General features: G+C 43.8%; 2 protein-coding genes across 5 annotated transcripts in view; one reads left to right on the forward strand and one right to left on the reverse strand.

Moving 5' to 3' along the window:
- Positions 1–23,876, reverse strand: part of ddah1 (dimethylarginine dimethylaminohydrolase 1) — an 87,498-nt gene extending 63,622 nt beyond the window's left edge. The window contains exons 1-2 of one of the 4 annotated variants that reach the window (XM_037114505.1): positions 22,508–22,588; positions 16,048–16,390 (exon numbers count right to left, since the gene is read on the reverse strand). In XM_037114505.1, coding sequence (XP_036970400.1) covers positions 16,048–16,341 — 294 coding nt within the window. In that variant the 5' untranslated portion in view covers positions 16,342–16,390; positions 22,508–22,588. Of the gene's footprint in view, positions 1–5,014; positions 5,182–16,047; positions 16,391–16,574; positions 17,408–22,507; positions 22,589–23,698 lie in introns of those variants that run through there. The other 3 variants (XM_037114504.1, XM_037114507.1, XM_037114506.1) reach the window with 3 other exon arrangements.
- A 1,240-nt stretch (positions 23,877–25,116) lies between these two features.
- ccn1 (cellular communication network factor 1) lies at positions 25,117–27,995 on the forward strand. The gene is made up of 5 exons (XM_037114503.1): positions 25,117–25,375; positions 25,564–25,816; positions 26,154–26,498; positions 26,597–26,799; positions 26,922–27,995. Exons 1-5 carry the CDS (start codon positions 25,328–25,330, stop codon positions 27,222–27,224), a joined length of 1,152 nt encoding a protein of 383 aa, XP_036970398.1. The 5' UTR covers positions 25,117–25,327; the 3' UTR covers positions 27,225–27,995.
- Positions 27,996–28,000: the final 5 nt, after the last annotated feature.

Below are 28,000 nucleotides of genomic sequence, written 5' to 3' on the forward strand. Positions count from 1 at the left end.
CACACACATAAAACCCCCAGCCAATTTCTGCAATATTCAAATTAATTGATGTCTATCCTGGTTTTGACTGTAAAGAACAAAAATTGTCATGTCTGTAGTCAACTGTGAACTGTAGAGACTAACAGTTTTCCTTGGAGTTTTGCACAATACGCCGAGCATATAAACGCCTAATCGCCTGTTTGTGAACATGTCCAAGCCTGCTGCATACACACAGATCATCAAAGATCTGTGAAAGTACGCAGTTTATGACTGATACTTGATTGTTTTGGCTGGGACGGCTTCTTCAAGTCTGAGCACTTGTCTCCGCTTGTCAATTAGATGAACACAGAGTGTTGGAAATATTGCCAGGCACATTTTAAAGGACTCCTGGTATTGAATATCAGTGCTTACAGGCATATAAATGACCACAGGCTGTGGTAATTGACAGATTTAGCCCCCCAGCTGTAGGTCACTGCAGTAGGGTAAATGTGTACGTGTGTGTGTGCGCGCGCAAAACCAAAACTATCCCAAGGACTATGAAGTAAACTCGAAAATAAGTTTCTTGTGACTTGTTCGAAATGACCCTTTAAAGGTTGAACAGTTGTAACTGAGGCATGCTACTGTACACATGCACAAATTACACGTAGGTGCAAGAGATGCAACAAGGCGAGCACTCTCCCCGTGGCCTCCAGCCTCCTCCTGACACTCTGACAACACTGTGGCACCCAGTCGACACATACTGTCTCATGACTCACCGTCAAGTGGAAACTAGACACCTGAGTCTCACCTCCTGTGCTTGAAAATGAATGGACTGACATGCACCAACAGTGAATTCATGCAGACCAATTAAAAAAAAATGTTGAGTGAATTAAAGGGTAAAGTGCACAGATTCAGATCCACTACAGTCTGTTTACATGTTTTGAAGCTAGAGAAGAAGTGCAAGAGGCTTCTAGCAGAGGACCCCTTAATATCGAGACTGGTCGGTAGAGTAATGTATTTTTCTAAACTGTCCATTTTAAGTCCGACAATGTTGAAGGAGTGAAATGCTAAATCTGTGGAGAGACAATAATGGGTCAATCCTTCATTGTAGCTGTAGATTTCCAAAAGCTTTGAGATGTGTACCTGTTTGTTTTTTTTTATTGTGCATGTTCTACAGACTATTTAGGTGTTATATTATGACAGCACAGTGGTTAAGATCTGGTTAGGTTTTGGCACAAAAATCTAGGTTACAGTTAGTTAAAAGTTGACTTTGTAGGACTCAAAGGCCAACTTTATCACAAAGTGGACCTTTAGAGATTATGGTTTAGGTTCAAAAGTTGGGTCTTGTGAAATCTTTCGCAGGTGTGGGGTTAAAATCCAGACAACTCAGAATTCAAGTACAAGTTTCACCCTTCTTTTAGCTCTGTTTTGGTCTCCACCAACTCTTGATGAAAACACCTGCCCCTTTCAATGCTAAATGCTTCGGTATCCTTATATAATAGTCCCCAACTTTTTCTGCTTGCTGCTTGCTTTCGGAAAACGTCCACCTGCTGAGACTGGAAATGGGCTGATCAGAGCCGAGAGATTGAACCAAAACAGTATGTCATGTTGGTGATACTCTATGGATTAATCCTCTTTCACATTGAACAGTGTCACTTGTCCCATCGTTAATATAAAAAGAATTAACACAGCTTCAATCAAAGCCTCAGTTTTAAACTATTTCAATTTAACTAATTGTGTGTAATGGGCTTTATAGCTCACACTCTCACACTCTCAAAGACATGTTTAAACCAAATTAATCCAGAACAATTTAAAGGGGACAGGCTATCAGAAACAGTTGTAATGCAATTTAAAATTTAAATAGCTTCAGTATCAGAATATTGATATCAGCTTATGTCTTATTCCTTTTAAGGATTAAAGAAAATTAATGAAGATAATATTCCCCACACCAGCACCATGAGCACTTCTTTAGAGAGAACATTATAAATCCTGAATCCTCTAAATCACTGGATCGTTAACTCGGCCTCTGTTAATCCTGCTTACATCAAATTGCTCACCAATTCAGAAGTCTGACAGTAATTTCCCCTGAGGGAATGAGGTTCACAGTGGCATACAGCAGAGGCAGCGCGGCGGCATCCTGCTCACAAACATGAAACTGAAACACATGGGACCAACGTGGCCGCATATTATTCAGCAGCTGACATTGTCTCTTTACTGCGGCCAACCCTTACTCACTGTTAAATTCAATTTGAGAGTGCCCCCGAACAAAAAGCATTAGTCAGACTGAATGATCGAACAGTGAAAAATGTAAATTCAAAGAGGGCGGATCTGAAGCAATAACCGCGTCAGAGATATATCACTTTGATCGAAGACCGATGAGTGGGACGAGTGCATAAGAAGTTCATACAGTGACAGGAATATTCGCTGCACGCTCTGATGGCGGGGCCAAAAATTAAGAGAAGACACGTGAAACATGCATCAAAGAGTACTGATGATGAATTATCATCGGTTTGTGATTAGTGAATATGTTAACAGAAAACAGGCCGATGCATTCCTGCTCAGCTTCAGGTTAACGCTCCATCAATCTGCAGCACCGCAACAGGTTTGTAGGGGAAGGAGAAAAAGAATAACAGTAAATTGTTTCTGGCAAGAAAACAGGAAGACAACGAGAGAGATGAAGATGAGGGGGGAATGAAGCACATACTGGAGCGTGCTGCGCAGACAAATCGCTTCATGTTCCCGTCAGAGAGATAATTCTGAAACAACATTGGCCGTGTGTTCTGGGCAGATGTGAAAGCAGGGCAGTCATCTGAAGGCTTCGCATTTCCAGCCGACGCCGCTACCTAGGTGTACAAAATATGAGCGAGCCCTGCTTTAGCTTGTCCTCCCAGGACGCCGTCCAACAATGAGACACGAGATTGACGTGATTGAGTGTGCGCATGCTGCCTGTATCTGAGAGAAGAAGACAGATGAGTGAAACGCAGGCCCGCAGGTGAAAGGGTTTTCTATGTGTGGAATTTAGTGCACGTTCATATGCATGTCACTATGGGTTAGCTCTGTTGGCATGTCTCCTTTTTTTTGTTTTCCATAGTTTGAACTGAGAATAGTTACCCTGTGAATGAGTAAAAGGGTGTGCAGGGGGCAATTTATTTTAAGGTCCATGTTCAAGTGGATGTGGGCATGGTAGCGGTGTGTCGTGTGCGTCAGGGGTCTGGTTCACGCTGGCTTACCCCTGACATGTAAATACAAAACCCAGCCACTCCGAGAGATGTGAGGCGGAGTGGGGAATGGTTTGTAATTTGCTCTGTGTCTCTGAGGCAGACCAACTGACATGGAGGGCCCGAAGTTACAGTAGCACTTGGAGGAATTTCACAAGGGAAATGTGTGACAAATAACTAGAGTTTGAAATCCCTAATTCTAAACTTCACCTCTGATTTATTTCCCCTGCTTTTTACGCTGACAATAAAATTGGTCTTGTTCAATATTTCATGGCTTACTTCACTCTCGATGTAGCTCCAGGTCACCAGAAGCACAGCACCGTTCCACACAGACACACCGCAGCAAAACCCAAAACAGTTTCAACCGGGTTCTTTCAACGAGTCTCGTCGTCACTACATGTCAGAATAGTGTGCAGAATTTAATTATTTCAGCTAGCATGAGCTCATCGGAAAGTAGACGATGTAAGCTGGTAGTCTGGTGTCGGGTTCCTTTGATGCTTTCGTCTAAAATGTCAACTGGGGAAAACGCGATCACGTCAACCTCCTGGTGATAATTACAAGTCGGATATGAGGATTGTTTTGACAGGCTCGCACCAGCGGTCGCACGACACTTTTCAGTGACGTGCCCGGGCTACTTTAATACATACACCAATCACGGGTGAAAAAAATACTAAATGTAAGGTTTTGTTATTTGGGTGACTTTATGAAACTTACTGCTGATGAAGACAGCAGATAAAGTTGTTGTTAGAGAGGCTGTTGAGTCGGTTGTTGTTGTTCGGTGGCAGCAGAGATAAATGCATGTAACCAAACCGCCAGACTGATCGGGAAGGCTGATGGCTGTGGACTGCAGATTGGACCAGATCCTTTTTGTCTCTGAGCCTCCAGCAATCAATGAGGTTGATGTTGACTGTTTGTGTCTCTCTGAGAGTGTGTTGGTTTTTTAAGAGTGAGGACAAAAGGGAGGGGGTGAGAGTAAGAGTAGCAGAGAAAGATGAGAGACAGGAAGTAGAGACAGTAAGATTATAAGAGCATGCGTAGATTCATCTCAATTAGTCTTAAGTGCTTGCTGCTGTGTTTTCAGAGTGCAACAAAATGTGTCTGAAGCAATCATGGTATTACCACTTAAGTATTTGTTTAATGTGAGGTCCACTGCTAAGTAAATAATTCAAACGCTACTGAATCCAGAGTCTAGTATTAGAGGTGATTGTCGCGTAATCTGCCTTTAAACAACATCGGACAGTGCTGTTTTAACTAAATAAATATGGCCAAATCCTTCTGTTTGAGAACTCTCACAACAACAGTATCTCTTAGGGATGGATGGTCTGTCCAACACTCAGGGAGGTTATGGGTTCATATATTCATTCTCATGAACACTGTCAAAGGTTGATGAGGCCGCCCTCCAGACTTGATGACATAACAAATCCTGAGATGTGAAGGTCTGGCTTCTGCTCATGACTGAATGCTATCACGTCCAATCATGGGTTAAACCTTACATAAACAACCGGCTCCACGACACAAGGGCAGGGGTGCCCAAACCTTGAACACAACACAAATACCCCTGGATAATTTTAAGCCATGTTATGTTTAAGGATTTTGTCTTGTATATCATTTAATTGAGATGTGTCACTGGAAGCGAGGTCTCCCCAAAATCTCCTGTGTCAGGCTACTTAACTACGTATTTTCACTACAGAGGATCTGATTCAGACAGCAGACAAAAGCTGGACTGAAGGGAGGAACAGAAGACATAACATAACATTTTATTAGAAATTAACTTCTAACCCCGAACCTCCAGGCGAAAAAAGGGGTTTTGTCTCAGCTTATGCGGCGCCCTCTCTGACCTGACAGCGTGACTTTTCTCAGCACCACCGCGCCGGGCCCACTTCCTGTGTCTTCCACTGCTCGGTCTCACATACCAAGCCAGACATTCACACACCCACGGTGACGGCTGAGCGTGACCCGGTCATCAGCAAGGCTGAGAGGAGTTCCTGTTCACAAGTGTGCCGCAGCTGTCTCACAGGCTGCTGGGTTGGCGGGTTTGCGGTGGGTGAGCCCGTGGCCAGAAAGGGGGCAGGGTCCAAGGTGACGGCAGGGCGGGGGGAGAGCTGTCTGGTCTACTCACAGCCTTTACACAACACTTCCTGGTACACATGAGAAGCAAAATCCCGGCACGTGTTGACCAACACACACAGGACACTTTGTAATGATGTGAAAGCAAGAAAAAAAAAAAAAAAAAGAAAAAAACGGACCGAAAATGAGCTGCACCTGCTATTTGGAAATTCATGAATGTAAAGTCAAAATCAGCTTGTTTCAAAAAAGCAATTTAGCAGGCAACAGGATTCACAAGAAATGTCTAGCGAATACTTTACTGTAAATTAGAAGCTTGAACACATCCTTCACATTGTCCAGTCAAACCCAACCCACTGTACTAAACGAGTGTTAGCATCACGGGCAGGAAGACAGGAAGTAACAAAGTTCCAGCACAAAGTATGAAATGCTATGTTTAGATGTTTCTGCAAGGACCTACCTCACTGCTGCTCTCAATGTGTTTTCAATACGAGCCCATTTTCTTGCCAACAAAAGATAACTAGCAGCAAAGGAATTTACTGCTGCTATCATCATATTACTGGAAATATAAGTTATGTTTCCTGTGCTGATAGCAGGCTAACCTTTACGGATCAGTCAGAGAGATTCTAAATTGTTTTAGTGGCCATCTGTTTTGTTGAGTGGTCGATTCATGGGAACAGTGATCCTGAATTTCAGGTTTTAAATGTAAATGTAATCAGGTTAACCTTAGGAGACCCTATGATTGGTGAGAGATTGAATCAGACGGAGGATGGGAGCGGCAGCAGCACTGCCATGTTACCAACGAACACGCCAGACGAGGAGTCAGACAGACAAACAGTGAGAGGAAGGGCAGGTTAAATGTGGTAGGAATGTGACAGACAGTTGGGGAAGGCACGTTGACCCCATCCCACATGCTACTTGGCGGGTTCCAGGTGTCTCACCCTCCTCCCCACGTTCGCAGGCGGATGTCAAGCCTCCCTGACGGAAACCAGGTCGGTTCCGTTGTGGAAGTCATATAAGAGCGGGGAGGACGGCGAGGAATCTGCATCTGCGGGCCGTCTAGTCAAAACAAGGCTCCTGTGCCGTCTGGTGTTAGTTTGGGGGCAGCTACGTGAGGCGTGACCAGAGAGGGGCCCGCATGGACATAAACTGCGAGGTCTGAACCTAAATATTACGTCTATAAAAACATGACCTAAATACTGTGTCTGTGGAACAGGATTTTCCATCTGGACTCCAGACTTGAATTGACACCTAGGCCTTTTACACTTGTTATGACACATTTCAGCACCTTTAAATGACCATTATTTTCCGGGCTCAGCGAGCTTAACTTACAGTAACTGCTTACATTATGAAGATACAGTGAGCATTAGCTGGCACTTCTGGGAGAGCTAATGGCCACACTTCAAGCCATCACAGGGTCTGAGCACTAACAGTAAAGGTGGCAGTTATGGTGATCACGTCATTTCATTATCCATTCAGATGATGAAACGCTCTGATCACTTGTTTTCAACTCAGGGTCTTTTTTGCTTTGCTGAAAGTGTGGCGGGAAAGTAAAATGTAAGAGTGGGAGGATTAAAAATGGATTTTCTTTTTAGGAAATTACGTTTGCCTTCACTCTGCAATGTAGACACTGCCAGCACACCTGAGGTTCAGGATATGAAAATGATTAAAAAAGTCACCCAACTGCAGCTACTGGGAGACAGCTTGAATTATATGAAGCAGTGCATCAGAGTTCAGCAAATCACTCCTTGTCAGGGCTGCTGGACTGAGAGTTGAGTCTAATCTTGACCAACAATACGGCAAAAACAATGGTGCAAAAGTTAAAAATGCTGTAGTTCTCAACAACATTTCTTGTTTAAGCATGTCTAAGCCCTCATACATCTCACCAGGGGAATTCTTATGGTCTAATATTTTTTTTTATCTTTCACAAGTTTTAAAGTTTAAAGATAGGAAACAATGATGTGGGAGAATTGGGCTCGTTCTCATTTCTGACATTGTTTCACCTTGTTGTTGAGTGTAAAATGTCATCAGTCCACTGGGTAATGGGGCTGAAAATAATACCTACTGGGATGAAGTTAGCACTTGGAGCTGGCACTGCCAGAGAGAAATGAGAAGCCACAAACTAGATCTGAATTTACCAAGTGTTTTCTGCAATGAAAAATGCACTACTCAGAGATACTTGAATGCCACTGGCCCCAATTCTGCAGATATGGCCAGCTATCAAAGCAAGACTATCACATCTTGGTAAATATCTTGCAAAAAAGATATTCTCTTCATAAGTTATGTCATCAAACAGCTTTCTTAACATGTCATTATATCGTACTATGGGTGGTAGAGGTGGTGGAGTGCCACAGTGAAGCTTGTGTTTATGAAGAGAAGACAGTGAAGTGCAATTTCGGAACTACTTCTGGCTTGAAACTGGGACTGCCCTTTCCCCTGCTCGGACAACAACCTCTTACAAAAGCAAGCACAAAGAGCAGCTTTCGTGGCTGTAGCTGGTAAAGGCACACATACTGACCTTTTTCAACAACAACAGAAAAGCCACAGAGTGAGTCAGGTGAACTGGCACTTTAAACGCCCCATCTGAATGTGGAGGAGCAGCAGAGCGACTGCAATTCCTCAGCTCTTCACTCTGTCACAGTGAGTGAGCCCAGATATCCTGTGGCGAAAACTCATTTTTGGCCACTTGTGTCCAACATCTCTCTGTTCCAGATACAAGCTTGTAATCACAGAGAGGATGAAGATGGTAAAGCTCTCAGAAAAATGACACGGCAGAATTGCGGCCTACCTTTTGATACATTCCCCCCCCAAAATACAATTATTTGTACGCAAATATTTACTATAACAGATTAATCAATCAGTGCTAAAATAACTGCACTATCATGACCAGATAGGGACAGAGACAAGGATTCAAAATGATCCATCAGCAGCTTCCCACCAGTGACAACAAATTACCATTATCTAACACAGGGCTCACACTTGAGGACCCTGCTTTTCCACTTGCCAAAATCAATGGTGATTTCGACTTTTGATTATTATTTGCGATCCAACAACTAGCAAGAATACAATTACCTATATCTTTTCAACCAACCAAATTAGCTTTATCCGTATCTGTACACAGAATTGACAGTGCCTAAACTGGAAGTCCAGGTCCAGGTCCGATGCTATGGGATGGTGGCCGACCCGGCCTACAGTCAGTACAGTCAGTCAAAGTGTCAGTAATTGACGAGTTGTGACTGAGAATCAAAACTCAACTTTCTTACAAATTGGACCTTTAATTTGGGCCTGAAGTTGATAGAGGTTGATCCAAAGTTGCAATATTTATTGTTTATTGTAAAACTATTTACAGAACTTACTCAGAATGGTGCTTCAGATCAGCGTTCTTCATCACAAGAGCAAGAGAACTATTTACAGAAATAATTTTATGACCAATCTGCATAAATAGACTTCAGGCAGCTACCAAATGAAGATTTTTCTTGATCGCAAATATGAAAATGTACTAATTTTACTTGGGCAATACTCGCACTTATCTGTACCTAATCCTCAATTAACCCTAGCACTCACTCAATCCAAGTGTGGATTGTGGAAAGATGCAATCTGAGCACTTGCAGCGAGCAGATGCCTCGCAGACACCTGAAAGATATCAAGCAGGCTCGATATATTGACGTGTCAGAGACAGGGATGGGTCAGGGAACATTGCAGCAAGGTACGGCTGACGAGAGCAGACGTGAGCTGAGGGATGGTAGTGCTAGGAGCTGTGAAGGAGGGACAGAGGAGCACGGGAGCAGCAGCCAGAAATGACATGCAAAGAGTCTGAGTAGTAGTTTTTAGATAGACAGATAGACTTGTGTAGGATTCCTCCTGGTGAAAGATTTTGTAGATCTCGCCTCAGTAGCTGATCAGTCATGTTGTGAACAGCAATTTCAAGATTCCTGTACAGTACAGCAATCTGACGAAAGACACAGTGTGACCGAGGCACCGACTGACTCCAAGAACAGCCCCTCTGGTTCAGACTGAGCTGCCACAAAGGAACACCTAAAATTCCCCTGATCCTCGAGTTGACCTGCGCGTCCACCCTTACCCTCCTACATATAAAAAGGTGTAGAGACACCTGAATACCTGTACCTGAGTTGCTGCTGAGAAACTATCAATAAAGTATGTAAGCAAGCAAAAACATGTGGGTTTTGATTGGCACAAGGAGTGCCAGCAGTTCAAAACTTGCATCAGAGCATCTACAGAGGGCGGTGACGACACTCCGCAGAACAGCCTTCAACAAGTGTAACAACGAAATTGACAGTGAAGTCTGCCACGTCAGACCTGCGATGCACTCACTTCCTACCTGCCAGGCATCAATACTCCAGGACATTTTTAATTAGAGCATTAACGGGCTGCTTCACTCACTCTGCTGACTTTATGGAGAAGGTATTCTGACAGTCAAGGTTACCAAATGGGAAGCTTGGCAACATCTTCTACGCTGCAACCACTGATTAAGGTAAGGAGGGTTGACTAGAAAAACGTGTTGGGAGCAGGCCAACAAAGTGTTTTTAAGTCGGTCGTTATGTTCATCCAGAACACATCCAGGTGAGACACTTTTTTGCGGCTGTCAGATCATTTAGTGGGAGTCTTCAGCGCAAATGAAGTGAATACTTAACACAAATCACTGAATACCTATATATATATATATATATATATATATATATATATATATATATATATATATATATATATATATATATATATATATATATATATATATATATATATATATATATATATATATATATATATATATATATATATATATATATATATATATATATATCTCTGTTGGTACACACTTAAGACTTAGGTTGCCAGTTTGCTGTTGTGATGAAATTTTCCCTCCAACTGCTAAGCTTGAGACAACACTGGTAATACTCAATTCCCCAGACTTTACACAAGAAAAGATGCTCCCTGACTGCTAATGGAAAGCAAACATTTCCTACTGCTTCTGCTTCACATTGCAAATGATTTAATTGGTGAAACCATGAGTTGGCTTTTTTTTTTTTTAAAGTAGGCCAATTTAGAGAAAATTCAATGTGATCAGTGAGATTAGTGCTGTTGTTCATGCAGCAGTTTGTAATTGTAGTTGTCCATCGAACAACTAAGTATTGATTAGAAAAGCAAAAAGACATGGGCGGTGGGCAAGTGATGTAATAGGTGCATGTTCGACCACCATGTAACTACGGGATAAGGGTAGACCAATTATTGCGGTCAATATTCTGCTTTTTTTTTTTTTCCAATTATCTGGATCATTATTTTTCGATCATTTTGAGTTGAAGTTAAGTCACGTGAAAGTGTGCTACATTTGCTCTGATGCAGCATCCTCTCACAAAATGTCCTGCCCTCATCAATACATGATTGGTAACACATCACAGTCGATAGCCTTTAAACACAGAGCAATCTAAATCTTCAAAGTAACTAGTGACTAAATTATTCAAATAAATGTAGTGGGGAGGAAGTATACAGCAGCAGGAAAATGTTATTACTCAAACTGTATATGAGAACAGTACTTGAGTAAATTGTATTTAGGTTTGTGTCATCCCTGGTTGTCTGAACCTATGACACAAAGGGTTTCATTTTTTACTGCAAATGAATATCGGCCACAAATATCTGTTTTCAGTGTCCTTCATTCTAGCAATCGGTATCAGTCCTGAGAAAAACCATCAGTCAACTCTTACTCCGGAAACACCGACTTCCATGGCAAGATCCAACTGGATGGTGCGTGACAGCACAAGCAACAGCTGTGAACACTACAGCGGTGAAGTGGCGAGGACCACGGCCAATCAGTTAGCACCATTAACAATCATCACCAGTCTGCCCGGCCAAAAGGTTTAAAACGTTTAGAAAGTTTAATCTGAAACAAAGCAAGGCTAACATTTAATATCATTCTTGAAACTCTAAATGTACACAATCACATGTGTTGGTTACTGACAGTGGGTGAGTCCCTTGGCGCCCTGTGACCACACTGCACAAAGAGGCTGTGTGCAACACCAAAACACTGCAGGCTGTCAAATTAAAAACATGAAAAATGCATTCATGACCCGCGGTGCCGTAGAAGACATTAAAAGCTCCTAATAGTATCTGAGAAATGTGTTCCTGTCAGCCTTGAGAGACGATTTCTTTTTATCTTAATTCTGGAAAAAAGCTCTCCATTGTGTGAATAATTTGGTGTCTCATCTTCTCACAAAGGAACAACGGCGTATAATAACAGCAGCTTTACTTGCGGGCCATTTTTCATTTTGAGTCCTAAATGGGTTCGCAATAAGCAAAGAAGTAAAGGTCATCTGACAATCTGCAGCTCTGCATTCAGCCGGGTGAACAATTGCAGCTTATCAAGCTAATGTTTGGTATTATGGAATAATTAACTTTGGCTCCTGGTTGGAGTGTTTAAGGACAATGCTGCAGTCTGGCCTGAATAATCATGCAGCCCATTTAGACAAGCATTTCCCTTAATAATAAAGCTTTTAAGCCACAGCCTAATGGATGCAGTTCCTGCAACCTTCGAGAAATGTTTAAAAACGCACTCCGCTCCATATTGACTCATGGAGTTGAACAACAATGAACTCTACAATCACAAGAAGTAAAGTCCTGATCTGGGGGAGTCAGGGGGGAGAATGATCACACTATGTGAAACACAGTTAATCTCTCCTCTACGAGACGATTAGAGCAGTGGTAGGAAGGGGAGCTCAGAGCGGAACTGATGGATGAGGCCAAGAGACCAAAAACTAAATCCCATCACATTTAGAACAGTCTGAAGTGATAAACAATAACAAGTGATTCCTCCCAACTCAGATAGCACCACCTTTGGGGTCCCACATCAATTCTCCTGCTGCACTGCACAGCTGCACTCCAAAGATTCCAAGCACTTCTTCAGAACTTTTGTCGTCCCTTGACAGTCGAAAGGACCTGGAGTCCAAAGCCCAAAAGACTGCACACATAACTGTCCTGGTTAATGATAAAGTAAAGAGAGTTCAAGACTAGAGACAGATTAACGACTGCGCAACGTCCAAAAATGACAAGCACTGACGAGGCTTTTCTTCTAGCTGCAACTGCACCCTGCTTCATCCATCCTGGCAGCAAATTGGCAGCAACTAATGGAAGACTGAGAGGGCTGAAAATATGTGAATCGAGGCAGGGAAAATAGACAGAACCCTGGCCAACCGTGCAGTAGGTAGAAAAGCCATTACACTGATAGTCACTCATTAATCTTTTAGGTTAGAACACAGACTCGCCCAATTAAAGTCGCCCAGGATGTTTGTTGAGTCTTGAAAAATAAAGCCCGCTCCTCTCGACTAACGCCAAACCGGTAACGCAGACGCAGTCTGTTGGTGGCGGAGCCTCATCTACATGCAAGGTTGTTAAAATGTCAGAGGTAATTATGGGATAAAAATCAAACCCCCACCATTCAATCACCAGTGAATGGGAGATGGTGATTATTTCAGCACAGCGTGTCGGAAGACTTACCGGCAGGGCCTTCAAACATGACGGTATAATTGTAACTGACCGAGCGAACGCAGGCAGGAAAAACACTCGTCATGACTACAGGAAGTGATTGATCACATAATTGCAGTTCACTTCCACCTCCACGAGCAAAACGATTTACTCTCAAGAGGGCTGATAAAAGACGAAAATGTCCCGTTTCCCATTTGCCAGAACGTCTCCAGTCAAAGAAGACATACCTAATAATTACAGTACCATCTGCTCGCTCACAGACAGTACGTGTCTGCACCATTTCTGAACTTACAACAACATTATTACACACATTATAATTATCTTATGATATGTTAAACCTCATGGGGGGGCAGTATGACAGGTGAAAGATGTGCTCCTGCATTACTGTATCTGTTGCCATGAGAGCTGTGATGTGAAGTAGTATGGACAGAGCTTTAAACACACTGAGAGGTGTTGTCAGGGATGTCTTGTCTCTCCTGCATCACAAGGAAAAAGGAGCACCACCTCAGGTTTCATGGCCATCGTAACTGTAATGTTAAAGTGGCAATAGACAACTTTTCCTTTAACTTCCCACTCTCAACTATATACTATATATATAAAAAACACATTTTTTTAAATTTTCTATATATCTATATATATATATATCTCTATATCTATATATATCTCTATATCTATATATATATATATATATATATATATATATATATATATATATATATATATATATATATATATATATATAAAAAATACTGATTGCACAGTGTAATGGTTGTAGAAAAAGGACACCATCAGTGTACAGACTGGTTCCCTGTAAACTTGTTTTCACTGGGCTGTTACATTATTACAGCATGAAGGAAACATGGTGGTCAATGCGCAACCAAAACAGACAGAGGCACTCTCTGTTGTTTTCCTCGGGTAACAGTGGAACAACTGTAATGATTATAGAACTCCAGCTCCAACAGAAAACAAACCAGAGTGAAAGACAGGGATAGAAACTGAGGTGCAACAAGAGTCGAAGGATGGATATTCACTCGATGGAGAGTGCTCCAGGGTTGCGTGTTTGTTCTCTGGTGATAAATCAAGCAGCATTCATTCCACTAGATCAGAATGTAACAAATTCTGCCTAGCTATGTATTGAAAAGACTTTTCATAGCACCAAGATCGAAGTTTCTGTGTCAAATTGGGATTCACAGCTCATTTTTGCTCAACTGACTTGCTAAGAACGTTTCCACAGAGACGTTCAAACTGATCGTTTCTTGATGTTACAGTGTTATGCTTTGTTTTAGGTTGAGCATAAAACCACTTGATTAGTAAAAAATAAATTAATGTTTCATCATTGGGACTTGTTTTATTCGGATGGAAGTGGTCTGACTTCTGGTGAAATCAAGGAGATTTTGGCCCCCACGAAAATCTCTGGAAAAATCCATCTAGGGAAGTTTCCAGAGATTTTTCTTTAACATATCCACTGGTGTGACTCAAACTACGGTCGTTCATAACGTCACCTCCTGATGTGAAAGTCAACTAATAAGCTCACAATGTGAACGTGACATGGCACGTTTGCTACACATGTAAACCTGGACGCAGCCACGATTTGCAGAAACGTTAATGGACAACTTTATACCCTGGCTCCTGGGCTGTTTTTGCTTTTGACAGTGGCCAGGCTGTTGCTAACACTGTGGCAACACTAATACAACGGAGAGTTGAGAAGTTGAACGTGACACATTATGCAGCATCCAATTTGCATTGGAAACAGACAGAGGGTGGTCACAGACATTGTTCTTCAGTTACAGCCCCCCAAAAGGGCACAGATGTGATAGGAACATGGTGCAGAGTGTGATGACCATCATCAACAGCAGAATTACTGTTTCGTTTCAGTCCCTTCAAACTTCTAACTGAACTCAACTGAGGAACAAAAGCCTTATATTCCTTTTCTTGATATGAAATCACTCGTAATTCTGCCTGAGACAATAGATGGCCATGCGTTCACCGGGGCCCATCTGTGCTTTTAACAGTCCTGTTTTTGCAAACATATTATTTGCGCATTTGCACCTTCAGACGGTGCCAGTTTCTCATTCATCTAGGCCAACAACTCCCATGAGCAGAAGACGGGGTGAGAAAACCCCAAACCGCTGCTATCTCTGGATGTAATATGAAAGATTTAACAATTTGGAATGTGAAAGGGGTTTTTGGCAGGGTGCTTATGACGTGCACCACATGTGCATGCGAATGTCACCCGCAAGCGGCATAAATGAAAACGCGGCGGCTGAAGGTAGCCGCTCCGAGCTTTTTCAATCAATAACCCTGCTGCCAGTGAGGCTGGGGGACCATTAGCACCAGTGAGCCAAGCAAAGTGACTGTGATGTGAAATGACAGGGGCTTTCACAGAAGCCGTCCTACCGTTTCCCTCATTGTCATTCTCTCTCTCACTCTCTCTCTCTCTCACACACACACACACACACACACACACACACACACACACACACACACACACACACACACACAGCTACCCCCACATTGCAGCGCCCCTCACTAGGCAACCCGATACACTCATGCTGTTGTTTTGTTTCCTAGAGATGGCTTGATTCATACATTTCAGCAGCCATAAAATATGTGTCTTTATTCTTTAGGTCATGTTCCTGATCATTCAGTTGCTGTCTCGAGTTATGAAGTAAGACCTTCTAGGATGCTTTGAATGCAACCCATGAACACCACTGACAGCCTACACACAGTATGAAGTGAGCGCTGACAATAAAATCATCCAGAAGTCACAGAGAGAACTGCATCGAATGGACTCTAGACTCGTTTTCAAACTGTCACTTTGGTGCGAAAGGCGCCTGTGCATCAACTAAAATGCATTGTGGGTCCCTGAAATGGGCGTTGCCTCCTGCCTAATCACCATATCTCTTTGTATAGGCTGGTGCACAATGTGGTTAGTGTGTGTGATCCCCAGACGCAGGCCTCCTGCAGAGTAAATCATTCACAAACTTTAGTTTCACACATGTTCTGCAGGAGCTCTCAGCTGTCATTGGGCTGATTACAAATTGCAAAAGGCTTCCAGGTGGAAACTGTTGCTTTTTGTTTTACAGCGAACACCATTTCATGTTTGCGTTAAAATCACCTACAGGCTGTCCCGTGGAGCAGCGCCTTCATGTTACCTTTTTTTTTTTTTTTCTAAGCGTGCGTACCTGCACATGGCTGCATGCTAAAGTGAGCACAACAACAGGCACATAACGAAGGGGGAGGACGCCCTCCTCTCCGCTTCCACATCAAACTTTGGATTTCTGCTATCGAACACACGCTGTCACTGTCCTACCTCTCTCCTCCGGCTCTCCGCCCCGGGTCTGGTGATGAGCGCCGTGTCGCCGCACACCACGGCCGCGTCCTCCACGAACACGCAGTCCGGGAGCGACTCGTCCGCGGGGAGCTCGACCACCTCGAGCCCGAGCCTCGTCCGCAGGACCTCGACGTACGCCTCATGCTCCCTCTGCGCCTTGGACAGGTCCACCTCCGCCGCGGTGCTCCGGAGCGCCTCCGCGGCCAGGGACGCCGGGACTCCCCGGACGACGGCGTGGGTGTAATGACCAAAGCCTGCCATTAAACCAGCCATGTTTTTTTTTTTTCTTTTTTTGCCTTCCCTTCACTTGGCACGCTCAAATCTGGAAACCAAAAAAAAAAAAAGAAAGAAAGAAAGAAAAAAAAAAAGGACTGAAAAAACCACCCTGGCAGACAACTCAGCGAATGAATGAGAGAGAGTGCTATCAGTTAACCCGACGGTGCCCGGCTTGCTTATTTGTCCCCTGTTAGTTAGTGAGTGAGTTGGGTTTGTATTCTTTTATTTACAGTCGCCTGCTGCACACAGTGTCAGTCAGCCCTGCTCCAGTCTCCAGGCGAGCGACGGCGCTTCGGTGACGCGCACCGACCATCACGTGTAGCCGACGAGCCTGTCAGCCTGTCAGCGAGGCGCTCAGCCCAGCGAGTGACTGTCCGAACCTGTGGCTCGGTCAGGTCCGCACCGGGTCAGCACCGCACAGTCAAAACTCCTTTCACGCTTGAAAAAGTGTCTTTGAGGAGGGAAAAAATCTCCAGGATATTAAATTATCCACGTTTCTCCCCCTCTCTCTCTCTCTCTCTCTCTCTATATATATATATATATATATATACATTTTCCTGTGGTTACTAATGGGATCAATCAGACCTCAGATCAATATTTCAAGCACAAATGCAACACGCACACACAAAACAAGCCTCCAGTCTCAGTTCTGATTCACTTCTTTTCTTCATCTCATGTGGTATTAAAGGCACATTATGTAGTTCTGGGGAGGGACGTGAAGGATCTTGACTGGCTGAACAAAATGAACAGACTCTTCATCACTGAATAAACTGAATAAACAAACTGACCTTTAAAGGTGCTATCCGCAGGAAAAGTTGATTTTTGAATCTCGTTCCAAACTCGTCAGAAGAAGACGCACTGGGTTTGTGGGACGGGTCGGCCGCCATCCCAGCTTTGGACAATTTTACAGGTGCTCCTCTTACAAATGGCACCTTTTTAAAGGAGAACACAATTGCGTACCATTTTACTTTGTTTATAGGTGGCGGACCCTGCCACCTTTCTAGCTTCATACAGTGTTCTGGGGTTATTTTCCTCTGAGAACAGCTTGTTTATTGGACAAAAATGAAGTTTGTATTATTGCCTCATTAAAATAATTTGAATTTCTTCTCCAAGCCTACATAGTGCCCCTTTAAACTCATACTCTGTTGGTCAATACAAGCAATTTGATGGCGTCACAGTGGGCCCTAGGAGCATCGCTTTCGCCTCTGTCTGTCATTCTATTCAGATCAAACTATTAGTTGATTGATTGTGATAATATTGGTATGCTGCAGCCATAGAATTATGATGTCTGTGGTTGGACCGCTGTTATATTCCGCCACATGAATAAGCTACATCGTAATGAGATTTATATGATGCTTTTAAGAGTCGGCATGCTTTGCGTTGCTGGAACCTGCAACACATTACAATGACTGATATCAAGAACATACGACATCAGAGTTAAGGGTTATGTTGGATGGGCGCCAATCACTCATACCACACCTCCTGCTCAGGTTAAAAGATTAACAATATTCACAGAAACAAATATCACTTAAGATAAAATTCTAGGCTACATCTTGATGCGACCTTAGCGGAAATAGTGATGCAAAGCAACCAGCATCCATGTCAGAGTTTGTGCCTGAAAAGGGGCAGCTAAAAGCTGACAGACCAACATCGAGGGGAAGGAATATATATCAAGGAGGATCTCTGCAGTGAGAGAAGAGTGTGAAAGGAAGAGCAGTGTTAGTGTGTGTGTGTGTGTGTGTATGTGTGTGTTTGTGTGTACAGGAGGGGTGTTATATTCCCTATGGTGCCATCTAAGGAAGGTTCTGGGCCCGGTAAAGCTGTCTGAATGGATGGAATGTTTCTTCAGACGTCCCAGAAGCACATTCTTCCACCGCGGGACCTCGGTTTGTCTTTTCTTGTTCCAAATTCACTCAATTATCCCCGACTGCTCTAAACATTCCAGGACATTCCAGGAGCCCCACATTCCTTTTTCCACTCCAGCCAGGATCACCACCTACCACCACCACCACCACCCTCCTCTAACACTAACACCTGCCCCCACCCAGGTTTTTTTTCTTTCTTTCCATCATTCCTCATCACGGATGGACGTGGCCCAAGAAAAGACCCTCTCTTTCTCTTCTCGCTCCATGCCAAGGAATTTGGGTTACTTTAGATGAAGGAAAGCCCTCATATTTTAAGCACACCTGGCTGGTACATTGTGCAGTTATAAAGAAAAAAAAAAGTGAGTGAGTGAAAGCAGACACGATCCTCCAGCTGCGGACGAGGCGGCACCGAAAAAGCAGCCACCTCTTATTTGTCTGCTATGATTGGACTCATGATGAGATCCTGGGCGTCGCAGACATGCTTGATTACACAGGTGCACAGAGCATATTCAACTCTAAACGGTTTGCCACATTCATGAATCTAATTACCACAGAAAATAAAGTGATGAGACGACGAGAGATGAAATGATAAAATTGCTGTTTCTTGATGAATAATATTGTATTTCTGGGGATTTCTTTTTTTTTAAAGGTACAGTTGGGAACGATACAAGATCATCTGGAGGAAAGGATGCAGTGACACTTATCATCATGCACTGTTGTTCACAACAAATAGTGGATGACAGCAACAATCTTAAAGGATCTTGGATCTTTCAAGAGGCTTTCTGGGAAATGGGCTTGTAGTTAAAGGAACACTACACTCAAAAATGAACAGTTCTAATACAAAAATCGGTCATAATCTGCTCACGCAAAACATTTCTGGGGCTTCACAGCAAAACAGTGCTGCAGCATTCTCCTCAACATCTTAAGTAGATAGGGACTTTTTTACTAACATTAGAAACGACGTGACGATTCGAGAACCGAAGGAAAATGAGTTTGGGGAAAAGGTATCAAGCATTTTCAAGTCCAAGAGACGTCAGGAGTCGTCGGTGTCCAACGTGAGCGCCAAGTCTTTTTTGATGTGATGAGTCGAGTCTTTTCAAGTCCTTTTTTTTTTCACATCACGTCCAACGTACACCGTCGCGCTGCTGAAGATTCTTGCCAGCGAACCAAATTCTTTACAAATCCCACTGAAAATGGTTGCAAACAAACACACTGCTTATACTTCTATGGTTACTATACGTCTTCTCAGGTTTCTTTACAGTTTCAGTAAGAATGGGTTGACTATGATTGACAGGCTGTAAGGAAATAACAGTATTGAGGATTAGCACATTGATTTCGGTCTTTTCACAGGGTTTGATGATAATAAGGAAAAATAGAAATCATCTCCGTCATCCTTGTCCTTTAAGTGCTGTGTTCATATAGCACCAAGCATCTGAGAGTAGAGGGAAGCAGGTTGAGGGAAACTGAGCCTGTTTAAAACACTAAATCACTCCATAACTCCACAGATTGATAATAATATGTCAGAGTACCAGAGAGGGAAATTTCCCCCTGAATGTATCTTTGCAGTAATCAATTTAGACACAAATGACGGACATGTTTCCACACAATTACAGCAGTTAATTACATATTTTTGGCGGGGGGGTACCTCTTTAGTCATATTTTTTTTTGGACAGAGCTGTAGATTCATCTTTCTTTTATGGTATGATTCATGTGTGAATAATAATGAACCTATTTCAGTAAGATTGCCACGCTGTCTGCTAACTCTGCCGCTTCCGCATCACATTTCAAAAGCCCTCAGCCTGCGCTACGCTGCATCTAAAAACAGGCTCTGTTTCGTGGCAAAATGTGATATTGTGAGCAACGATCACAGCCTCTAACTTTTCAGCGGTCAGCAGAGTTTACTGCTCATCTTGCTGTCTTGCCCCGGAGCCTGTCAAGTTCACACCTCAACAGCTGATTGAGTTAATCTCATAAATATATCAAGTTTATTACCAGGGGGTGACCTTTGACGACTCCGCCACGCAGTTAGCTTCTCCACTTTCCTTTGCATATTCAGTGAAAGATGTGCGTGACAAGTGCGAGGGGACACGCGGCGCGAGTGTCTTTTAAAGCGGTCATGCAAAACCAGGCATATGATTTGCTTTGTTTTTGCCAGCACAAAAATACACTTGCTTGCATAGGGACTGCTTGTTCTCGCGGCATGTTAAGCAGAAGATTATATTTACTGCACCTTCCTGAAACGTGACTCTGCAGTAGATGTTAGCGTTGCCATACAAATGTTTGGACAACACAGTTTGCTGCACAAGCACAGGAACAACCCGTTCTCCTTCATCCTGTGAGCCATATCCTTTCTGAGAGCGAGCTGCAATCCTATTGGACCACTGGAGAGACCCACAGTGAAGGTTAAATAATATCAACGTCAATGAAGGACCGAACGGAAGACTGCCTAGAGACAAGACTACTATATCCATGCATGTGCATAGACTGAGTTGGATTTCTGGCCAAATATGTCATAATTATCTGGAATTAAATAAAAGCAAAAGATAGAAAAAACTGCGTCAAGGTAATCTTAGGGGAGAAATGAAATAATTAAGGTTATGAAGAAACAACTAGATTATAAAAAGTAATTCTCCCTCAAGGCCTTTTTGTTTAATTACATCAAGATAACAAAGACAAAATGGCCGAACACAAGCTTGGGCGGCACTTCTTTTCACTTTTAAAGAATCCTCAAAACCCGCCGACAAAAGCTATTCAGGCAGATCCTGTGATAAAGACATTTCTGCCGTCTCACATCTGTATTTTTTCAGAACTGGATTTGGTATTTTAATCTTTGGCCCCCGTCTCTGTCCCTGTTCACATGAAAACGACCAATAACTCAGCAGACTTCCTGTTACTCCATGAGGCTGACAGACAGAGGAAGTGTTGCTCGTACAAACTGCACAGCAGTGGTGACATGTATCTTGAATATACTACAGTGGAATCTGTTGTTTAAACATGCGAGGCCGTCCTGCTCTGTTCCATCTGTCACTTAGACATAAATGGGGAGGCTGAGGGCCGCTCGCCACAGACTTCCTGCGGGCCGCCATCTCTTCCACTGACAGAGCTCCTGGTGGGATCTGACAATGGGTTTCCATTACGCTGAGTCACAACACAACACACAAACTATGGTGAGCAGCGATATCACCAAAGCATCCCTGCTGGAGGCTGTGGAGCCGCTCACATAAACATGCAACAGATGAGCATGTGGTGAGCATGATCCAATGATAATTTCTGTGGAAGAGAGAGAGGACCCCCCCCCTCCTCATTTTTGTGACGCATATGAGAGTGTACACTGTGTGTGTGTGTGTGTGTGTGTGTGTGTGTGTGTGTGTGTGTGTGTGTGTGTGTGTGTGTGTGTGCATGTGTGTGTGTGTGTGTGTGTGTGTGTGTGCGTGTGTGTGATGGAGGTGTTCAGACATCCTCAGTGGAAAGTATTATGCCAGTGCAATGGCAAAAACAAAGACACATGTCCAACTTTCTGGAATATTTCCTGAACAATTAAAGAATGAATATTACTGTAATGGTATTCTCCATTGACGCACAGTTACACCACTGTTTCCTATAACATATGAGCGGAAGCACACATGGAGCCATACACAGGCACGGAGACTCACATTCAGTACGCACACACACACACACACACACACGAGTGAGACTTTAAACAAACACGGTGGAGAGCAGACAAACAAAACAGAAGGCCTGAGACACTGGAGGCATTAAAGGGATATTCCAGCAATTTAGGAGACTTGGAAGAAAGATTAAATGTGTAATATGTAAGAATTTAGTTAAAAATGTTATTTAAAAAAACCCAACTAAATTGTCAAGAGAAGATGAAGAACTGTTTGAGCGGGCAGAGGTTTACGCATACAATGTATTGCAGTGACATCTACTGAGATTAGCCTGCTAACCAGCCAACCCCGGTCTGTCCTGGTCCAAAGCTAGCTAGCTGTGCTAACAGGTTAAACATCAACATTTCCCCACTGTAACAAGCTCCCAGTCTGGATCGCTAGCTGCATGGCTAACTGAGCCAACAGCAGCTACATTCAGCAGCAGTGAGCGGTTACGCTAGAGATGTGCTGCCCCCTAGTTGTTCTGAGTATGGTGCCCCATGGTACCACGACTAATGTTACGCTCCTGTAAGGGGAACTAAATTCACCTGCTAACATTACCTCTGACACAGATATTTCATCATCAGCATGTTCCTTGTCACATAGACAATATATACATTCACTTTAACACATTACAGCCATTGTTCTTACCTGTAAGGGGGAAAATAGAAAGGAATGAAGTGGACCCAATGTTGCCGGCTTCAAGTCCAAAGTGTAATGGAGGAGCCGCGAACAACATCCTCCCCTTACAAGAAAACCAGAGCAACTCATCGCCTGGAAGGCCAGAGCAATGGATTACAGATTACTGAGAATTAAACCGAGGAAAACAGAAAATGCATTTTCTCAAAATAAGAAATATAAAGTGACATGAAGTCAAATGCATTTTCATCACACACTGTTTCTCTTTTACATGCAGTGCTCGTTTTTATATCCATTACACTAACTGGGGCTGCTGTTAGCTACTTAGCTAGTTAGCTTGGTTAGCGGTGCAGCTAGCAATCTAGACCAGGAACACGGTGCACCAGTGATGTGTTGATGTTTTTATAACACAGGCAAAAGAGCTTTGGACCAAGACAGGCCAGGGCTAGGCAGTTAGCATGCTAAATTCAGGTGGATGTCATAATGTCAACTGGAACTTCTTCACATTGTGTTGATTATTTTAGGTTTTTAACTCAATTTTTACATACTGCACCTTTAATGCCAATTCGCCTTTCAGTGTAAAATAAACAACTTAATGTTTAATTCCAAGCCAAAACCCAGATAATGACATCATCAGGGTAATCTTTCCAGCTTCCTCCACACATTTAACAGCTGTTCTCACCAAGATGAGCCAACAGATGATGATGAGTAAAATCAATGCAGTGCCCCTTTAAAATCTCTTATCTGACACTTTCGGGCGACTGGTAACACACTTTAGCACAATACAGCTGGAAATACACACGAGAAAGCATGCTGCACGGACACACCCCCTATCCAAATGCAGCAGGCTGCACACACCCCCAGTCCAAACCCTCACACAGACACACGCTGTACAGATCTGTCCACAGTGTAATCACATGAATATCATATTTGAAGTCCCAGGTGATTACCGACATGGACAAAATAAAAAATAACATCACTCATAACCTAAGCCCCGACAGTCCACATCGGAGGTTCCTATCCGGAGGGGGGGGGAACTTTCCCTGGAGAAAAGGATCCTTTAAGAAAACAATCTAGCTGCTGTGACTCATATTTCTACACCGAGAGTACGGTGATGAGTCAGAGTGTTGCATTTAAAAGCTGATCCGGCTCACCAAAGTTAAAGTCTGAAGAATAAAGGGAAGAGACAAAAGGAAGACTCACCGGAGAGGTTCTCCAGCCGCGCTGCTCTGAGCCGCTGTCTGGTGTGGACACTGCACACGACGTTAGAGCGGAGACACGAGTGAAATGTCCGATCCTCGAAAACCCAAATAAACCCCGTGCACCCGTGCAAAATGTCCTCTTTGGTATCAGCTATCAGTTCATGGCAGGAGGCTAGTATCAATGTCTTTTACGCTGCGTCTTTACGCACTTTGGTTCCATCTTAGGTTTTCATCAATCGGAATCATTGGGAAAAAAAAAAAAAAAAAAAAAAAAAAAAAACTTCGGTAAAAGGGACTTATTGAGACCCCGATGTTTAAAAAAAGGAAAAAGAAACAAAGACCAAGTATTTGTCTCCCCCCACCAACTCCACAACATCCCTTTGTGGAAAATTGGATCAGTTTACCTACATCGGGTCCCACTGCCCCCCCACCCCACCCCAACCTCCCCAAACGTGATGGACAGATTGCGTGAAAAGTCAAATTGCCTCAAGGAATGAAAGCAGAGGAATTTCCCTGCATGAAGAACATATTTAACAAGCCTTTAAGCTGTCAGGAATGCTTTGTGGTCTGCTGGCCAAAGGCAGAGAGAAATATGTTAATAATGTAGGCTACTGCCATACCAAATATGGCAATATTGTTACGTCTGAGCTCTGGTGCGCATCTGGAAACGCTTAGCTCCCCTGAATAAAGGCGCTGGAAAGCCAGAAATAGCCGCTGTTAAACGTATTCCTGCCCACACCTTTAGGCGCACGGAGAGAAAACCTACAGCTATTTTAAACGTGGCGGCTGCAACACGCTGTAAAAGTGGATTTAACAAATTGCTTTCATCAGCAAAAACATCACTGACACCAAATGAAACCGGAATCAGCTCATTATAACATTTAGAGACTTCGGAACATGTCTTTAAGGTATTCTCTGGCCCGTTTTATTGTATCCAAACCACAAGCAAACAGTCGCGCGGTGCACTGATAACAACAAGTTATGAAATAGCAAACTATATCTTTCAATCATTTGTGTTTTAAAAGTGTGAAAGAGGAGGAAAGTCACCCTGGAAAAGTCCAAACAAAGCGCCCAAAGTGCGCTGCTTCTCCAGAAACAGTCCTCTGAACCTGGGTTTGATAGATGTGAGAAGCGAGCGAGAGGAAGAAAAATGAAAGGGGGGGATAAACAAGAAGGGAAAAATGTGAGACGGAAAAGTGTGTTCAGATGGGATCCAGGGGGGAAAAATCCATTTGAGAGAAGAAGAGAAAAAAAAAAGAAAGAAAGAAAGAAAGAGAGAGGGAAAGGTTTAGACAGGGTGGAGCTTAGGTCTTGGATGGAAAATGCGCCGAGAAACATTCCTGGCATAGTTTGGGAACAGTTCAGCAAGCAGCCCGATGACGTCGGCTTCCCACTATCGTATAAAAGTGCGGAGGTGGCCGGACCTCAGCAGACTGCAACCGCTTTACCGAGAGCTTCACCTACTCTAAAAGGAGCCTCTCACTCTTAGAGACTACCCGCAAACAAGTCAAGAGACAGACGACTGGGAGAGGGAATATCTCTAAGGACTCCTCTGAAGACAGACTTTATCCACTTTTCACACAACTGGGAACAGGATTCCTCTTGAGGACGCTGAAGAAATTTATCCAAGATGCTGATGCTTACTGTTGTCGTTACCTTCCTTGGGAGCCTTAACTTGGTGAGTCTCTCTTTACGATCTAAGACACGTTTGTGCCGTTAGAGTGATCTATGTTTAGCCAAGGAGAGGGACGTGAGCGCACGTTTCTTTAGACAGGGTGAGCTACTGAGAAAGTTCTGGGATAATCTGTGTGGCATGGCTTCAAAAGTGGCAGTTTCTAATAGAGGATTGTGTTGTCGGCTGTACAGGTCCTCTCCTCCACCACCTCCTCCACCTCCTCCTCCTCCTCCTGCCCCTCCGTGTGTGCGGAGTGTCCGCAGGAGATGCCCAAGTGCGCACCCGGCGTGAGCGTCGCCCTGGACGGCTGCGGCTGCTGCAAAGTTTGCGCCAGGCAGCTGAACGAGGACTGCAGCCTGACGGAGCCTTGTGACCACACTAAAGGGCTGGAGTGTAACTTTGGGGCCAGCTTTGCTGCTGCTACTACTCGTGGCATCTGCCGAGGTATGTACGAAAAGCCCAAATCCAGCTCCAGATGTGCATGCTTCTGACAGTCTCAAGTGGTTTTCTCTCTTTAAATGAGGGCGTTTATTCATGAGTATGGGAACCTGTGTGATTTCAGCACTGTGGAATGCAGATAGAAGGAAACTTAGACTAGACCTCAAAGTACAGACAGCCCACTGTGGAGGGAAAAAAGAGTCCTCAGGCAGCCTGAAGAATTTCACAGTTTAACTGATCCTTACCTGGCAGCCATGTGATGTCTTCAGCAGACGTCTCCGAGCAGAGCAGGAAAGAATAACATTCCTTTCCTCTTGTTTTTTCTTTTTTTCTCCCGCCGCAGCCAAGTCAGAGGGCAGACCCTGCGAGTACAACAGCAGGATCTACCAGAACGGAGAGAGCTTCCAGCCCAACTGTAAACACCAGTGCACATGCATCGACGGGGCGGTGGGATGCGTGCCGCTGTGCCCCCAGGAGCTCTCCCTGCCCAACCTGGGCTGTGCCAACCCCAGATTGGTCAAGGTGGCGGGCCAGTGCTGTGAAGAGTGGGTGTGCGACGATGGCAAGCAGACGGACATCCTGGAGAAGATCTTTGGCAAAGATGTGCTGACCGATGACCTGGAGAGAGACCTCACCAACAGGAACGAGCTCATCACTATTGTCAAGGGAGGACTCAAGTCCCTAGCTGGTAAGAGAGCCTCTCAGTCGCAATTCTTATTGTTTGCCTGGATCCATATGCGCAGGATTGTGAGACGCTAATGTTTGTTTTCTTTCTTTCATTCACAGCATTCAGAGCGCAGCCCGAGGTCCACATGTTTGACAGCCAGAAGTGCATCGTCCAAACCACGCCCTGGTCCCAGTGCTCCAAGAGCTGTGGAACAGGCATCTCCACCCGAGTCACCAACAACAACAGCGAGTGCAAGCTGGTCAAAGAGACGCGGATCTGTGAAGTGCGGCCATGCACCCAGTCACCTTACTCCAGTCTGAAGGTAAGCTCGAGCCACCGCCACTGAGATCGACTTGAAGCACGCATGGTACTGAACGATGCATCACTTCCGGGTCCGAGCGTGCGACTAAACCTCCATCTCCATCTTGTTTTGCTCCTCTGCAGAAGGGAAAGAAGTGCAGCAGAACCAAGAAGTCCAGCCAGCCGGTGAAGTTCACCTACGCCGGCTGCTCCAGCCTGAAGAAGTACAGGCCCAAGTACTGCGGCGCCTGCGTGGACGGCCGCTGCTGCAGCCCCCACGACACCAGAACCATCCGCGTCAAGTTCCGCTGCGAGGACGGCGAGACCTTCAACAAGAACATCATGATGATCGAGTCCTGCAAGTGCACCTACACCTGTCCCCATGCCAACGAAGCCTCCTACCCCTTCTACCGCCTCTCCAACGACATCCACAAGTTCAGAGACTGATTGGTGACGAACGTCCAACAACAAAAAAAACCCCTCAGCAAGACAAAGAGGTCATCCGCAGTACTGGCAGCCAATGGCGGCCCAGATGAAACACAGGGGTGTAAATAGACTACCGATCAACTACCAGCTTCTTGTTGTAACTAGATTCCCAAGGAATTGTGGGCTTACATCATGAGGACTTAATGAAGTGCACTGTTTGCTGTGACTACATCAGCATTCTTATCTATGAACTGCTTCATATTAATGGAGCCTGTGAAGTAGCTTCGTTATGGAGCAAGATGTAATTAATATTTGTACATTTATGTTAGTCGCTGATATCAATTCACTGTGTATATTTTGATCCTTTTCCATCAGACATGACACAGACTGTAGACTTGCGTGTGTATATGTAGATATGCACATGCGCAACTTCAATTAGCATACCATCCTGTATCTTAAGAGCAAGACACCGAAATGTAACCTCTGGACTTGTTTGACAAGCGTGGTGGTTTCATTCCTTCCTGACGTGGGCATTATTGTTCATGTTTTGTGGCAGCTATTGAACTCCCTTGGTGAAAAAAAAAAAAAGAAAAGAAAAAAAAAATACAAGACAAGACAAGACAAAGCGAAACATGTCAAAGGATGAATGAATGTTTTTATTATTGTTATTAATATTATTTATCAAAAAAATGTAGCTACTTTATTTGGATATTATGTGTCATACTGGAATAAATTGTAAAATGATTTAATTTTATATGCTCCAAATAAAACTGATTTATTTATGAAAGATGACACCG

Source organism: Acanthopagrus latus, chromosome 11, assembly GCF_904848185.1.
Source record: "Acanthopagrus latus isolate v.2019 chromosome 11, fAcaLat1.1, whole genome shotgun sequence".
Classification (NCBI taxonomy): Eukaryota; Metazoa; Chordata; class Actinopteri; order Spariformes; family Sparidae; genus Acanthopagrus; species Acanthopagrus latus.